Source organism: Pollachius pollachius (assembly GCF_949987615.1).
Source record: "Pollachius pollachius genome assembly, chromosome: 7".
Classification (NCBI taxonomy): Eukaryota; Metazoa; Chordata; class Actinopteri; order Gadiformes; family Gadidae; genus Pollachius; species Pollachius pollachius.
In genome coordinates, this window is record NC_136940.1 from 18358407 (window position 1) to 18376907 (window position 18501).

At 39.5% G+C, this 18501-nt stretch overlaps 1 protein-coding gene across 1 annotated transcript; it reads left to right on the forward strand.

Annotated features, from left to right (window-relative positions):
* The first annotated feature begins 8109 nt into the window (after positions 1–8109).
* On the forward strand, positions 8110–16886 carry rgs5a (regulator of G protein signaling 5a). Its single transcript, XM_079740289.1, has 5 exons — positions 8110–8246; positions 9171–9287; positions 10358–10419; positions 14510–14676; positions 15889–16886. The coding sequence occupies exons 1-5, from the start codon at positions 8203–8205 to the stop codon at positions 16051–16053; spliced, it is 555 nt and encodes a 184-aa protein (XP_079596415.1). The 5' UTR covers positions 8110–8202; the 3' UTR covers positions 16054–16886.
* The last annotated feature ends 1615 nt before the right edge of the window (positions 16887–18501 follow it).

An 18501-nucleotide genomic window follows, 5' to 3' on the forward strand; every position in this document is an offset into this window, starting at 1 on the left:
GACCTGACCTTTATTGAGTGTTGTGTGACTATGTGGTAAAATTCAATCTCTAAAGTGCATTGTTCCTTTTACTGGAGAAAGCTGGCATCATTTCCCCATAGAGGATTAACTTCATAGTAGTTTGGTTTGGCTAGTCGTAATCAGACGTAATCAAACACTTTCAGAGCTAAGTTTCTCTGATTTGTCTGTAGACATCGCAGTAAACAGAGTATGAATAGCTTGTGATAATAGCCTATCTGCGTTGATATAGCCTGCTATGCAGTTGATCTGGATCATAACCTGATCTTGATTTAAAAAATCCATGAAAGCTGATTTACTTGATTGATGACCCTGTATCTGCTGTAGACTATATCAAGTTATACAACAGCTAGTTCTGACCAAGTAATTTGATTAGACAAGAGGAATTCCATGAGTGCTGATACTGAGTATAACAGTGGGACTTTTAACTATACATGTATCATGTACGAGCTGGACTACGATTGAATCGCAGACGTGCTGACATTCTGATATTCTGATATAATTCTTTAGAAATAACTTGTAAATATAAAGTCCTTATACATGGATATTGATACAAAACCATAACTCAAAGTGTATTACCTGGAATCTCCATTTCAGTGTAGAGCTGGAATCAGTTTAGTTCCCTGAATATTAAATAAGGAAATGTCAGCATTAGGCCTTCATAAAAAAAATTAGACTTACTGTTTACCTTCTATGGACCAGCATACGAATGGAAAATCTGTTTTTTTATTAAGGAAGAATGTAATTTATTTCTCTAAGGCAACTATGATAATGAATTCATCGTTATTTATCTTTTCATGATGATCTCTTCTCCCCCGGCGGCGGTTGTGTAAGAGCCAAGGGCATTATAATTCAAAAGAAAACAGCCCAGCGCTTTATGCTGCTACATGCACAGAGCACCGGAAAAGTCTTAGCAAATAAACATCTTCACTGAACAAAGCAACTTATTCATGTCACTGTGTGGGAAAAGTTAAACTTTTAATTTCCTCTCGGAAGTGAGGGTGCTGAGAAACCCAACACCCTCTTACCAAACAGGGCTCCACGGCCAAAGTTCAGACTTGGGGACGGATGGAAAATGTTATTCAGATGTTTGTATGCTTTTTCTGATACACCTTATTTATTCCAGATATTTATTTACTCAGCAGCCAAATCTCCATTCGAAGACTAAGAAACCAAGTGGAAAAATGCAGCCCAAAGGCTGCTAAAAGCCTATCAAAACCAAGTAGGAACTCAGTGAAATGTAATTTATTTGTGGGACGTATTAATTCACCAATGTATATTGGAGACATAGAACAAAATTAAACAACTGTGTAGTCTCTATGCTTGAGCTGGGTGATTTGTTGGTAATTTCTTGCATTACACCCTACAAATCTCCTACAGGCCTTCAAAATAAGGGGGGGGGGGGGGGGGGGGGATTCAGGCTTGATTTTCTCCAAACCTGTTACAGTCTGCCGTGCGCATTGAGTCTGCATAATTCACTATGTCCTAGAGGAGGTCTCTCTCTCTCGCTCTCTCTCTCTCTCTCTCTCTCTCTCTCTCTGTCTCTCTCTCTCTCTCTCTCTCTCTCTCTCTCTCTCTCTCTCTCTCTCTCTCTCTCTCTCTCTCTCTCTCTCTCTCTCACATCTAGTTAAGCAGCCTGGGTAATACAGTCTCTTAGATATCCTTGAGATTGACCAAGGAATCATAGCAACAGTTGAGATGTATGTCCAACACTAGGGCTAGATGTTGTTTCGGGAAGCATTGCAGGCATGGATTGAACTCGCCTTCGTGCTTATCAATAGCACGAGAGAGGTTGTTTGTTTTGTAGCAATGAATTGGCTGTATTAAGATCAGCGTCCAATATACAACATTGGAACAGTTAGTTGTAACATCTATGATAACTTTGTCGTGCTCCAAAAATATTTCTGTACATATGAATTTTAGAATGAACTTATGATTTATTTAGTTTGATACTACTTTCTTTCAGTGATGGGTCGTTCGCGACCGAATCAATTTGAATGAACGAATCTTTAACAAGAACGAACCGAACTGATTCTTCTCTCTCGTTCGTCTCGTTCGTCTCGTTCGTTCTAAGACTCGACTCCTGACCCACTTTGCGCTGACTCGCTGTTCGTTCACTAACTGTGATTGTTGAAGAGGCTAGAGGCTTAGTGAGCGAGCGTATGATAATACGATTCAATATCAGTGAAATGGTAAATGCATGCTGTCTTTGTACTTTCTGTGTCATGCCAGCTTAATCAAATATTTTTGACTGTCTTGTCAATCTGTCTTTCTTCTATGGTTCGTTCTGCACCTGGGCCCCCCACCATCATTGCTAAATCAAGTCTATTATCTTGCTGATTTGTTAACACCCCCCCCCCCCCCCCCATCCCTCTGCGTTTGGTTAAAGTTGTAATGTTGATTGATGACCGACTTCTACGATCGTTTGAGAATGAGAACGAGGGAGGAGCTGAGTCTCAATGACTCAGCTGAGAACCGTGCCTTCCATGATTCGATTCACCGCTACCGGAAACTCGACTGAACGAACAAACGAACGAACGAATCATTGAATCCATAACTGCTTTCTTTATGTTTGCGTGTTCATGCCGGGGGCTCCAAGATTGGCAGTTTTAAAAGTAACCATACATCATCACAGGCCAGACAATGCCTCCATTAGAAACCCAACAGCGGCCAATCATTATCCAGCACGTCAATTGACATAAAATACATGATGTGCATTTGTCACGTCGTCGCTCACACCACCTCATCAGACTACGCCGCAGACCGCAAGTGATTCAACCTCAGAGTGAGCTTTTAGCGGGTAATTACATTGCTAAGTTGAGCATAGCGCATATGTCACTGAGGTAAACAAAGCGTTCGCCTGCCAACTGGTCTCCGTTTATTTGAGCAGCGCCGCTGTAATCAGCGCCGTAGTCTAAGCACACATAAGCTCAAAGGGCCACCCCAATGGAGCGTGAGCTTCCGCTTAGTCCTCAAATGACAGCAAACTGCATTGTGTGCTTGTCTTGTCTGCTTTTTGCCTGTTTGTTTATTTGGTTGGAAAGGTGTTGCCTCGCTATTTTGAGCAAACCCATCAATGGTGCCATGAAACGCTTGCATCCAGGCTGTTACTCCTTAGTAAAGTGCTGTGTCCTCATTCGCCATATCAAGGAATTCTTTAGTGTGTTGATATTGCAAGAAAAAAATGACCTCCATTAGTGCACAATATGGCGCTTTGTTACACTATCGCCGTGTTGGGCAGGGATTCATTCCGGATTTTCAATCGACCAAGCAAAGATCAATTTGCTGATCTCCTGGAATAACATGGAGGGAGTTTACAGCCTTTGTGGATCTGACACATCATGATTTCTATTGACTACATTTTTTCTCACAAATAAAAAATGTCTGGTGCAATAACTTTTGTTAAAACGTTTGATACATTTTTGTTGAATTTCTCTCCACAGACCAAGAGGATTGTAAAGAATAAATGTCTGGGTTCATTGAGTCCAGTGTGTGGGTGGATGTGTTAAGAGTGTCTTCAGGCAGAGTTCTACATAATGCAGGTTTAACTGTTGCCTCATACACTATCTTACCTGAAGTATGCAATACCTAATAATATATAGCATTTTTTTCAGAGTTAGGCAACGTTTGTGTGCCTGCGTGTGTGCGTGCGTGTGTGCATGTGCTTGTTTTGCGCTGTGGCGCTGTGTCAAGTAGGCCGGGTATTTTTTGTGGTAAACTAAATACACAACCTGCTTATGTAACCAGCTCTATTCCGCGGCTCTTTCCAGAGTGCAGACATCCGTGTGTGTTTGTTTAGAAAAGAAATTGCCAAGTTAATACACTGCTCTGTATTATATGTAACCTGAGTAATCAAGAGCCTAACAAATCAACGCCTTTCCGTCAGCCATTGGCACTAAATCTTTTAGCTTGGCAGTGAAGATGCATAATGTTCGACCAGTGATGTCACCAAATATTTTTCGCCGATTGTTTGGCTTCGGAAAACGGTGACATTCATTTTTTGACTTCCTGGGTTCCCATCCTGAAATGTGGATCTCATGGGGTTTCTTGGTCTCAGAGTTTGTTTAAATTAAATGTTCTTCAGAACAAACGATTTTGATTTGAGTCACGTACAGTACTTTAAGCAACAGCCATTTTCCATTTCATATAATCTCAATAACAAGGATGGAATACGTTTAGTTAATGCATAAATACATTGATGTTAGTTTTAGCTTTAAGGTGCTTTCATTGCATATATCACTTGCTTGCTCTCATGCATTATGATTGCAATTACACCATGTTATTTCCTGTAAACTTTGATCAATATTCATCTATTGTATCCCCTACTTCGGCTGGCTAACGACTTAAACAAACTCATGATCCCTTATAACAAAGTTGATGAGACACAGCTGGGTTAAATTAAAAAGGATTTCCATTGAGAATGGATCTATCCATGTTGTTTAGACTATGAATACAAACACTGCAACCCACAAGACAGACCCTTTGACCTAAAAATAGTCAAAGCAAAGCTTTGGATGCAAATCATGGTGTTGTTTTTGTCTTGTTCGCTTAGTTCTGTGAATGAAGGAAGCAAGCTGATTCTACCATATAAGTTACAGGTTGTGATGAGACACCAGAGGAGTCACATTCTGTGTCATGATAACCAAGTGAGGATTTTCCCTTTATTATCTTGCACTGTCTGCTCAAAGGCGAGTGAACACCATGTATGAGAATGGGGGTATGACACCTTATCCACAACAAATTGGATATAATTTCACTTCTCACCACACACTGGCTATAACTGGGGAGGAGTGAGACTATACCAGGGGATGATGAGGGGGACATGTTGGTACAAGAGCCTGGGTGGGACTATTGCCAGAACACCGCGGTTAGTAGCAGTGATGGATTCAAAGATTCTATTCCTCCAAACGATCGTGGAAGTCGGTCATCAATCAACACAACATTACAACTTTAACCAAACGCAGCGGGATGGGGGTGGGGGTGTAGTTGATTATTGGATGTTTAACATATCAGCAAGATAATAGACTTGATTTAGCAATGATGGTGGGGGTCCCGGGTGGGGAACGACCCATGAAAGAACGAGACAGATTGACAAGATATTCAAATATTTGTTTAATCTGGCATGACACAGAAAGTACAAAGACAGCATGCATTTACCATTTCACTGATATTGAATCGAATTATCGTAAGCTCTCTCACTAAGCCTCATCCCTCTTCACCACTCACAGTCAGTGAACGAACAGCGAGTCAGCGAGTCAGCGAGTCAGCGACTAGTGGGTCTGGGAGGAGTCGAGCCTGAGAACGAACGAGACAAAAGAGAGAGAAGAATCAGTTAGGTCGGTTCTTGTTAAAGATCCGGTCATTCCAACTGATTCGGTCGCAAACGACCCATCACTAGTTAGTAGCCCTACTCTTGCGACAAGTGACTTGGGATCTATAGTGACCACAGGGAGAAAGGACCTTGACTTAACGCCTCTTCCGAAAGACAGATGTCTCACTATGAGTTTTCATTGCCTATTATAGTCAAAACAATATATTTTATTTTTATCTACTTTACCAGTTGGGTCTTTTGTCCTCACCACAGTACTGAGACAGTGCTTGTTAGAGTTGTTAATGACCTGAGGATAAACATGGATGACAAGAAACTCTCAATATTAATACTTAAACTACTTAAACTGAAGTGCTGCTTTTGATCATGACATTGTTATTAACAGAAGTGTGTTGGCCTTTCTGGTTTAGTTTCAGATTGGTTTAGGACATAATTGTCAGACACAGACTATTTTGTCTCCATTGGTGACCACTCCTCTGCTAACACTAGCATAACAAGGGGGATTCCTCAAGGCTCCATTCGGAGACTTGTGTTGTTCTGTCTCTATATGCTGCCACTGAGAAATGTCATCAAAGAACACAGGGATAATTTTCATAGCTATGCCGATGATATACTATACTATACATCTCTTTATCACTCAATAACATCAGCACTATTGATAACTGGTCCAATGCATTGATCATATCAACCAGTGGATGTCAGATAATGTCCTGCAATTGAACAAAGATAATTCAGAAGAAGTCTTGATTATCTATTATACCAGAGTGAGATACTGTGCACTAGCTTAAAATCCATGACACAAAACGCCAAGCCCCTAGCAAAAAAACTCGGTGTGCTTTCAGACCCTGATTTGAATTTTGAATCTCACATCAGTAATGTCACTTAAACAGTCTCCTATCACCTTAGAAATATTCCTAAAGTGCAACCGTTTCTCTCCCAGGCAGATACTGAGAGACTTGCAGGCTTTTATTACTAACAGGCTTGATTACTGGAATGTTTTCCTATCTGGTATACCTAAGAAAGCTATAGATAAGATACAGATCATTCAGAATGCAGCAGCACATGTACTGACCAAGACCAGATGGAGAGCACACATGTAGCCTGTCCTATCCCTTCATTGGTTGCCCGTCAGTTCTAGAATATATTTTATTATTGGTGTTCAAAACACTCAATGGATTAGCGGCAGAATACTTTTAAGAAATTCTTCTGATGTTTGCTCCATCTAGATCCCTCAGGTCATCTGGCACTTGCCTTTTAGTTGTTGCCCGGGTGAGGATAGAGATATGGGGAGGCGGCATTTAGTGTCTATGGTCCTCGCCTCTGTAGCTGAGGACATAACAATTTCTTTATCTTCCATTGTTTTGTTAAGCACGTTGTATTGCAATTTTGCTAGAAAGGCGCTATATTAATAAAGTGTGATTTGATTTTAACACTTCCAATACCACTGTGAACCTTCTCAAGTTTAATCTAGTTCACCGTCATCCAAAGGTTGGGGGTCTGCTTCCAAATTATCTATTATAAAAGGATTAGAGCTGCCCAGCCACTCCCTTGGACTCCCTGGAGTCTATGAGTCCCTGAGCCAGTGATTGTTAGTAAAAATTTAAGGTAGAATCATCCCACTAAATGTAAATGATATCGCCCAAAACATACTGTAATTGTATCCTTGTTCTCATTCTTGTGGTATCGAGTTTGCTTATATAGTCCAACTCAATGGCATTAACATCATTAAAAAACTGTAAGCATTCTTGTCTTAGTGCCATGATTTTTTTCTTCTGTTGACAGATAATTGACCAGTCAGAGCTCTAGGTTTCACATTATGAGAAATCAACAACAACAACAACAACAACAACAACAACAACAACGACATGGGAATACGAACCACCATTAAAGTTGACATTTGAAGTGAATATTTTTGGCATTCATTAAATACATATTAACTCTGTGGAGAATTGGACATGCCAAAGAAAGCCAAATGAGGGCCAATGGCGTTCTGCTCTCTGTTTCCTACATCTCCGCATTGGCTCATAAAATAAACATCCGTCTCGGCTCAACAAATAATCAGCACCTGTCAACTTGAGTGACAATCATGATTCTGTTGTTTGGTTGTGACCAATTTAAATAGAAGTGCAATGCCGTACTGCACCCTGTCAGCCAGCACTGCCTAATATGGGGTTTAGGAAAGAGTTTACCCAGCATATGTTCAGGAGAAACAATTGTAAGGACTAAAGGTTAAATGCTTATTTGCATGGTGGGTGAGCCATTTTTCTCTCTTGAAATCAAATTCAACGTTTGTGGCACTGTCCCTACACAAACCAAAGAAAAGCATTGACATTTTTAACATTATTATATCAATAAGAAATAGCATAACGTGTATTTCCTCCCTTCACAAGAGATATGTTATATCATAAAACTCATGATGTGATATATCCATTTTAATGTTGGCAGACATTTATGCGCAGCCAGTTTGTTTGCTGTGTGTTTGCCTACTTGATCGGTCTTGGAAGAGTATGACCTAATGTGAAACGATTAACCTGATGTCATAACATGTTGTTTCAACAAGGGACTAATATGGTAGATATCGGAACACAGTGGCCCTGGCGTTTCCTTCCAGGGTCCTAGACAAAGTACTGCCCTCTACAGGCTAACCCAGGCCGGCTTGCCGTCTCCCATGTGAAGTAGGTCCTCATTTGATTGGTTAAGCCGTGGCCTCTCAGCCCAAAAGGGGGTCTGTATATAACTTCCATGAGTTGAAAGCACACAGACAAGAAACAGCCACACTCAGAGACACTTGGAGTTGCTGAAATACTACGGTCTACTGGATTTTCACTGTTAAACTTTTGAAAGACTAATCAAATATGTGTAAAGGATTAGCTGCTTTACCACAGACCTGCCTTGTGAGGTAAGTGTCAGCAATGGTAGCTCATCACTTTGACTGATGACTTTAAAGACCGAATGAGTGGCACTTCACTTACTTAGCATGTTATTTTTCTGGGATCTTATAAATAAACGTGATAAAATAATGAGGTTCAAAGAGAAAACAAGTCAAACAATTTGAATTCCTTTATGAAGTAGCATTTTTCAAGAAAAGTTACATAAAAATCGACAGATTATTTTCCAATTCTGTTTCTTAATGGAATCTTTTTTATGTAGATTTGGACTACATTGTTTAGGATAAATGTGATACCAGAGATTAGAAAGAAAAGGTTTAGAAAAGGTTTACACATGATTGATATCTGTTTTTGGCTGCTGCCGAGGATATAATTACCTGATCAACAACAACTATTTATTAAGATATACATCACCCTGAATGACGTTGTGTCATATTTCACATGTATTAATTTCTCAAAAGACATCATGAAAAGCAGACATTAACATAGGTTTAGTAGGTCCTAAGAGGTCAGATATAAAACCATCGCTGGTAAAATGATTGTGGGGGTCAAATTCTCAATGGACAGTGGAATTGTCTTTCTTAAACTAGCCACAAAACTAATCGCCACTTGGATGTGCAAATAGCAACAACTTAGACAAAAATCATGCCATTTAGATCAGACAAAGAAAAATATTGGATAACATATTTTTTATGAATGTACATGTAAAACATTTATAACATGGGCTTTTCCGATATACTTTTTTGTATCTGCTTCTGTTAAATGTCATCCAGATGCACCAGTGTCATAACAACCAACGTTAGTAGATTCAGTAGGTTCAATAAAGAGAAAACCCTAATGGTGAGATCCTGGGCTGAGCTTAAGGCAAAACCTTTAAAGACTGCGTCACGCAACAAGAATCATGATGTTGGTTTCTGCTGCTCTCCGTCTTCCAGGGCCAAGGAGATCAAGTCTAAGTTGGGAGTGTTGCTGCAGAAGCCCGACCAGAATGCCATAGACCTGATCATCCCCTATCCGGAGAAAACCGAGAAGAAACCGGAGAAGCTGCAAAAGTAAGTGCCCACAGACAATGTCAAGGCAAAATCACAAGAGAGAGAGAGAGAGAGAGAGAGAGAGAGAGAGAGAGAGAGAGAGAGAGAGAGAGAGAGAGAGAGAGAGAGAGACTCACCTGTACTGCCTAGGGAAACGGAGACGAGAGATGAGCCAGAGAGAGAGAGATGGCAGAAGGAATAAAGACACTTTTAACAGAAAGTTTGGTGCAGAAAGCATTTTGTGATTCCTTCCTTCCACCAGTCGGGTAGATCGCTCTTGTTTTATGTATAATTGACATGATTAGTTGTTTCTCGTGTCCTGCTAGACCATTCTAGTTCCAATGTGTAGTTTAGCTGGATAGAAAGCCCTTTTTAGTACTACTATATGGATCAAATGGAGAAGCCATTCATCCCCTACACAGTTTCAAAATATTCTCAGAAAATAATCATTGAAATATAAGGTCATAGCCCAGCATCACAACAATGTTATAATCTAGTGGAATAGCAGTGGTAATCATGATTAAGTGTTTGAATGAGTGGTACTGACTGGAAATCCATGGATATTTGATGTTTGATTTGGAGTGAGGTAACAGATAACTGCAACAACAAGTTACGTCTTAATCTTAACCAGACACTGTTAAATACTTAATTCAGATTGGTCAAAAATGTTACCCTATTCTGATATATTCTGATCTCTACCTTTTATAAGGTCCTTATCAATGAGCTACAAATCGAACATCAACAGCCATGGACATATACAACTGTCAACCAGATTTTTCCTTTACATCTCAGAATTGAATGTGCCCGAAGCAACGCAGTAGAACATTTCAATTTCAGCTGATTAGTCTGATAAAAAAACAAGAATAATTTTGATGAATGTTACCGTGAGAGCAAATTGAATCATTGTTTGTCAGTGGGGTACATGCTGAATAAGCTACCCCGGGCGGTGCTGTTATTTGACCTAATATACGTCTGCAGTGGTAAGTTTCACTGTATGTAACTATGGATGCTAACTATAGCCGGTAAAGATGTTCTTAATCAAGGCACACTGGGGAATATTGGTGTTCACGGTGGCTTTTGTTCACTTCCAGGCCGACTGCAGAAGAAATTGCTGAATGGCGGGAGTCCCTGGACCATGTGTTGACCAGCAATTGTAAGTCACACACACACACACACACACACACACACACACACACACACACACACACACACACACACACGCACACACACAGACCAAAATTGACACTGTATTTAGATTGTAACCAAATGCCAGCAAGCCCTCAATAAATTGCAATCAAATAGTATTTGTTTGCACCACAAATACTGGTCTGTTTTCAACCAAGGGGAAATAAATATTTTCCAGACGTTGATGGATAGCGAGGGAACCAACAAAAATTTGATTAGGTACCATTATAGAGTTTAACTCTATCATGAAAACAAGAATTAAACTCTAGAAAACGATATACCCATACTGTAGACAGAAATATGAAAGCAAAATAAAATAAATATATGCCTTCAGTTACAATGAACTTGATAGAATGTTTTAACTCATTTATATTTGAGGCTTCTTGATGATGCGTACAAATTTACTTCTCCATGCCATGACAATCTTCATGGCATTGTAGAGTGAACTGTAAATATCCTATCCAAGCATATTGTTCATCTTTGTAGTTTTACTCCTTGGGCCCTTTTGGAACAAAACATTTCTCTGCACATATTGTACTGTATATTTCACAGCACATCCTTTTAAATGGAATGTAGGAATGGAAAAATACCAATTAAAAAAAAACATTTGGCTTCACTTAAAGAGTAAAGCTTTGATTTATTACATCACGTTTGGCAGCGGGGCTACAGTACGTACGTCAGCCTTTTTGGAAGAGCCTGCATCATCTCAACCATGAGGGCAGTTCGACGTGATGTATCGCTTTGGATTCCCACGTACTCACATCCTCTCAGCTGTTGTGTCATTTACTAAGAGTTAATGTGCAGGGGTCAGGTAGCAGGGCTTCAGAGGGAATTTTGGTTTGGTTTTCCATCTTAAATGAAAGCTTTGCCACCTGACTAAATTCCAGATATTTTAGATATTTTTTACTTTTGCTACATGCTTGAAGTTGTGCATAATTTTTCCAACTGAATGTTTAAAGTATCTAACTGAAACACTTATACACACCGCAGTATGTGGGGTGTGTTTACTTACAAGGTCTAATAGCTGTAAAATGTAAGTGTTGATTTGTCTAACAACTAAGGATTAGCTTGTGAATACACTAAATAGAGATAGCAGTTCATCTGTGTAAGGGATGAGGAGTGATGATAGCTTGAGTAAATATTGGGCCCTGCCAGAAACGCAGAGCTATAACTGGGGCAAACAATTGTCCCTATTTGCCTGCAACGAAGAGATGACTGAATATCTTGTTTACACCTGGGACAAATAGATAATAAGAGAGCACCAGAGCAACCGTGAACTATTATTTTTCAAGGAGGTATGCATAAACTCACAAGAAAAACAAAATAAATAACATTTTCCAGAGGTGAGTCAACATGCAATGTAATGTCATGGCTACTGGCAAATGAAATGTCTCCTTGTCAGAGTGAACATTTAAGATGGTCTGTAGCTTCCATGGAAAAAAACTGAGTTGTTCTGTATCCTTGCTATTATAACAACAACCACAAAATGAGAAAGGGCAGGGTATCTCTCACATACAACACACACACACACACACACACAGACCCACAAACCCACACACACAATGTTGGCACAAAGATTGAAAGGAGAAAGAGGAAGAGAGAGAAGGGGCGCGCGTGAGACGTGTGTTTGCCATTAAGGGTTTTCCAAAGCAGTGTTTAATTAATGTTTTTGTTTGGAGAACTGTCTCCAGAGAGTAGTCTAGATTTGTTACGATGGTTATGGTGAGCAGCTTTACACAACCAGTGAGCAACACAACCTCGTGCAGTGTTTATTTATCTGCAGGAGCTTTAACATTAACATTAGTCTTTCACCCGTCCCACAGTGATTTATCTGGGATTAACCACTGTTTGATGGCAACATAGTTCGGTAACACTTTACAATAAGGGTACATTAACTAACATTAGTTACTTCAGTAATAAGCATGATCCAACAGTTAATAAACAGTTAACGAATGTGTCAGGTAATCATAAACGAATGGTGTTCATGGTTAATAACGGTGATCATGTTACCTAAGTTATTAATTTATACATTATTATAGGGTTAGAGTTAACCCTACTATAAACAGTTAACGAATGTGTCAGGTAATCATAAACTAATGGTGTTCATGGTTAATAACGGTGATCATGTTACCCAATTTATTAATTTATACATTATTATAGGGTTAGAGTTAACCCTACTATAACCCTTGCCCATATGCTAATATAGCAATGGTTATTACTTCATTAACTAATGTTAATAAATGGTTCATTAATGTACCCTTACGTAAAATGTAACCCGTAATATATGTTACATCGTAATATAGTTACAAGCAATATTAAGAGAGAGGGAGGGGCCAGAGTTTACCAGGATCAGATGTCTTCCAATTCCAATGATTTAAGAGCATATATGTTAAGAATCAAGATGGGAGGAGGAGTATGTTAAAATAAATAATTACCAAAAATATAAATAGGCTATAATGCTGTAGTAAGCCTGAACAAACAAATATCCAGCCTCTTTAAGAGTTCATTCAGAACTAAATGTTTTGGTGCTCATTAGCTCAACTATTCCTGGCATTGGAAGATGAGGTCGGGTAGCTTGCCATCAGGTTGTATCCCAGCAACAAGACAATCACACGGACAAACAGACACCTTGTTCAGGTCGTCTATAACTACAGGAAAACGGGACACATTGTGAACTTGATATAAACACAATGACCTCACGAGCCAATTACCATGACATGTTTTTCCTAAGACATTAGGACATTGCGTCTCACATTTTTGATACCAAGGAATGAGCTGGCAGCGATCTGAAAGAGACAGTTACTGTCAACCAGAAAAGATATTCACAGAGCATTTCACTCACTAAAAGTTGATCGATAAACAGATGGTACTTTAAATAGGACCTACAGCACCTTAGACCAACCACGATAAAGGGCTTCATGAATATTGAATGATGTCTATACCACTCCTGCAAGCCAAGTTCACCATCTGTATTGAGTTATACACAGTGATACGCTGATTCTCCGGTCTGTGCAATAAATTTATGGCCGCCAAATAATTTCCCACGTAAAAATAATAATTTCTCCGAATAAAGGCTGTGCCTCATTTGGTATCCGAGCCAGCCGAAACCATCGCCTTCCGTTAATATAGCTTATTAAATGTGTACTTAAACAAATCGGCTAGGCTTAGTCTTTAATAAAGTAACTATAAAGCAAAGCTGGTTCATTAAATGCATCAAATCCTCTTGATCAACATTGTAATTGTGCGGTTACCGACATCTCAGTGCCTGCCAAGTGTGACGTCTCTTGCACAAACCATCTCATGGGAAACTGTCTGAAGGCAGGAAACAGAATTAAAAAAAAAACACTACTACAGAACAAAAAATACTACTGCATTCATATTTTTGTCTTTTTGCTACTGAGAGTCATTTTGAACCGGGCTATAGAGCTGCTTAGATTGTAGATACAATCTTGAAGTAATAGTTGAGGGCTTATCTTTGGCAGAATAGTTTTTTTTTAACACAATAGGTATTGTGTTCTCTTAGAAATGCCTACACAATAACATTAGCTTATGAAATGAGTATGTGAGTTCTCCTGGCTTTAGAATAAACATTAGGCTTTTAGTCCATTGCAGTTACTCTCATTCTTGCAAAACATCATTCTGGATGTCCTTGTTTGGTGTGTGGGATTTGGCGTGTGGTTAGGCACCGAAACAAAGGGAAGTATTCTGGTTGGTATTGGTTCCCAATTTCCACTGAAACAGAGCTGGAGAAAGAGGAAAACAATAAACTATGAATGTTTGTCTCTTAATGGTGGAAGCCCACGTAGTCTCTTATGTTTCTGCTTGTTTGTTCTCTCAATTCTATTCTCTCCATTGTTTTCATTTTGTATTGCTCCCCTACTGTCTGTCTGTCTCCCTCCTCCTCACTTACCTCCTGTCTCTCTGCATGTCTTTCTGCCCCTTTCTCCTACTGTCTCTCTTCCCCTCTTTCTTTTCTCTTGTCTTTCTGGGTCACTCTCCTCCTCTCTCCGCCTGTCTCTCTGTCTCTCACTGTTGCTGTCCTTCTATCTCTCTCTCAGATGGTGTGCATGCCTTCCGTACCTTCCTGCAGTCTGAGTTCAGTGAGGAGAACATTGAGTTCTGGGTGGCGTGTGAGGACTTCAAGAAGACCAAGAACCCAGTCAAGATGGCCGCCAAGGCCAAGAAGATCTACGAGGATTTCATCCAGGCTGAGGGACCAAGAGAGGTCAGAACAGAGGACTTCTATTCCTCGAGCGGATGTAAACCTATCATAACGATAATAATAAACAAGAAGGGGCGCTGAAAGTATTGTACACACATACACATTTGCAGCAACAAATCAACAAAATGGTGAAAGGTTTAGAGATGTTTATTTTTCAGGATCTGGTCATAACCAACTCATTTTTATATTCTACAAAGGATGTCAGAGATAAAAGCCCATTATCTCTTTATCTGTGTTTATTATCCATGTGCTCTCAAGCAATGGGAAAACATAGGCACTCGCAGATACACACACACACACACACACACACACACACACACACACACACATACACACACACACACACACACACACACACACACACACACACACACACACACACACACACATTTAAGACATACATAACCATAACCACACATAAACACATTTTGACCAGAGCATGGATTTATAGCCATTTAAAAACGGTGTTACTGAGTGGAAAATAAACTGTCGCCAGTATATTTCATCAAGTAGAACAATTTTAGAGCACATGTCCACTTGTAGAGCAGTTACGGTCTAAACTTTTCTTTTGGAGAAAATCACTTGGTTATGGTGGTGATAACCAGCCTGGACACTCACCTGATCACATGACCTCACATTCTGTTTCACTACACAGATCAGTCTGGACCTCTAGCCGCCCACACTGATTTCCTGAAATTACAATGGAATCGGGCAATTAAGGGACGGGGCCTGGTTGGTGAGGTAAAATACAGGCCGCTGCTGGCAAAAGAGTAATGGCGTCACTCCCAAAACAACAACCACGAGCCTTGGTTGTTGGGTAAACACAGAAGGGTTTACCCAACAACGTCAGTTGGGTAAACACAGCCATAAGTGCAGTTATTGCAGAAATAGACTCAATAACAACTATTAAACAGGAACAAGAGGAGGCACTTGCTCCATTTCTTCGGGGAAAATACATTTACGTGTTCTTCCGCCTGGATTTGGCAATGCACATGTTTTGTTATGCTGATTGGCTGAAGGAGTTTGTTTGTCAAGGTAAGAACTCCCTCCTCGATGTTGGCGACCAGAGGTCCAGACTGATCTATGAAGCGAATCAGAATGGGAGGTCACGTGATCATGAGAGTCTCCAGGCTAGGTGTTAATCACATAATCACACTATCCAATTAAATTATATTTCCCTTCCCCTTCACTCTACATACACACAACAACTCTCAGGTCAACATTGACCATGTCACCAAGGACATGACCCTGAGAAACCTGGTGGACCTCTCCCCGGCGACCTTTGACCTGGCCCAAAAGAGGATCTTTGCCCTGATGGAGAAGGACTCCTTCGGGCGCTTCCTGCGGTCCGAGCAGTACCAGGAGATCCTGGTCAACTAAAGCCTATCCATCTCGGTGGAAGGAGTATTAAATTCACTATTAAGCTTGGATTTGGTTTTAAAGGTAAAAGCTGATTAAAACCCTGATTAACATTAAGATGTTATACAGTCATTTATGTTGGATGGATAATGCATGGGCTTTGAACATCCCCCCCTTCCCCCACCCTAGAATTGTTCTGAAATGGTCTTCATCTGTATGGGTTTCATTTTGTTTTATTACAAGGAAAAACACAAGGAGGAAAATTTCCACCACAATTTGGCCTTCGGAAAAATGAATCTGTAGAGTGCATACCAAACATGAAGCCATTTTCAGAAAAAAAAGGAAAAAAAAGGTTTAATTGCAAGCAGTTAATGAAGATTACATTCCTTAACATGAAGAAAAAGTTGTGCCTCTCTATTTGTCATTGTAATGGCCCTGATAGTTTAATTAATATGTTGAAAACGACAACACTAACACTTTATGTTTACCACATTTGACATTTAAGTTTTATTAGGACTAGGCCCACACAGTGATGAAGAAAACAAGATAGAATAATTAAATGCTGTGGTAAGACCTAAACATCAGCCAAAAACTAAGCATTTGGAAAAGGACTTTGGACCTTTTCTCTGGTATTTCCAGAGCACTTCACTGGCAAATCAATCCACAGTGAATATGTGCATTGACCCACTTCTAGTAATATTTCAACATTTGATTTATTCATCAAAGCTAGGTTATGGCTCTCTCACAGACACATACACACACACACACACACACACACACACACACACACACACACACACACACACACACACACACACACACACACACACACACACACAACACACAGAAAGACATGACCCACACAAACATGAAGTTGAGTCAGTACGTTGTGGTGGGTGGAACCAAGAGGCTTTGGGTTCCAGAGAACTTCCCAGGCCATGGGAATGGGCAGTGGGTCATCATCTTGATGGTTAGACACCTTGGTTACCAGCGGGGAGGGGACTCTTACAGTATTTTGCAAGTTGCTAACAAGTGGGTAGAGAGTGAGTGCTAAGAAAAGCTTTCACATATACAACCAAAGATCGTTTCCCCTTTACATAGTGTATCTTCGTCTCGTAATAGATATCCTGGTGAGGTTTCAGACTATTCTTTCTCATAAAAGCAATAAAACTGCCATGGTTTCTAACTTAATACCGATAGATCCTATGTCTTCCGAGCCCAGTTTGAAAGAAAACTTAGAGTGTCTTTTCTTTAAGTCTATAAGTCTTCAAATAGGTTTAAACTGCATGGATCATTAACTTAACTTATATTATTATAAAGAAAACACGTTTATTTTCGCAAATAGCACCATTTGTTATTATAAATGACAACCGCATTCATTATCATCATAGATCTGATTTATCATCCAGGAGAACACAATCTTATAATCACAAGTAATAACCTTTCTAGCACTGCTTATCGCCAAGAACCAAGGAACAATGGCTATATAGAGATATTTCTGTGTGGTTAGATTCATAACACAATTATAATAATACAATTTGAGTGGAATGATAAAATCTCTACACGTTTCAATTTGATTTATTACAAGGGCACCTAGTCTATGCTATCATATCCAAATACAAGTATATCAACATTTCTAAGTAACCTAAACAGACCTAAAAAAAAAACCCTGTATTTTAGCATTATAATATTAAGTGTGGAAACAGTGATGCATAAAAAGGAACCATCTGAATGTGAACAGTGTAAGAGTATTTCAAGTGAGTTTAAATGGAATTTGGAAATTGAAGAGTTCAGGATTTGACAGGACACAGATTGACCAGTCTAGTGTCCTATCCTGAGGATACCTTTTTAAGATGAATTCATTTTCCATGCTGGGAATGATCATAATATAGACTCTACCTGTACGTATTGAAGTCAATTACATAAAAAAATACCAAAAATGCAAACAACTTTTTGTATTTATTGTGACCTGTACATAGCTACCTAATCAAGTGTGTGTGTGTGTGTTTTGGTGATCCTTAGAAAAACGTGTCATATTTTGGGCTGTTATAAACACAACAGCAAAACTTCACTTTGGACGTCGCTTGGTGTTTCCTTCATGGCTAGAGAGATACAAATAATCACAGTCGGGCTCATATTCCTTATGATTCATATTCAACTTGATTTTCCCCACTGTTTAATACCTAACGATAATAGAAAGGGAAGAAGGACTAGACTATATATAATGTATTGCGATAATGTTACGTGTTATGCAACAACAGCAGTTGAGTGAAATATGTCCTCATGCATTAATTTAGAATTGTAAGTGTACATGCATATTTTTGTTTCAATAACAAGTAAATAAAGGTATATTATTTATTGTGCATGGACAAATGTTAGGGATGCTCCCAATTCGCCCCTCAAATATTAATGGGAGGACTCAATTCATCGTAATCAATAACTGATTATAATAATTCATAATCCCCTCCA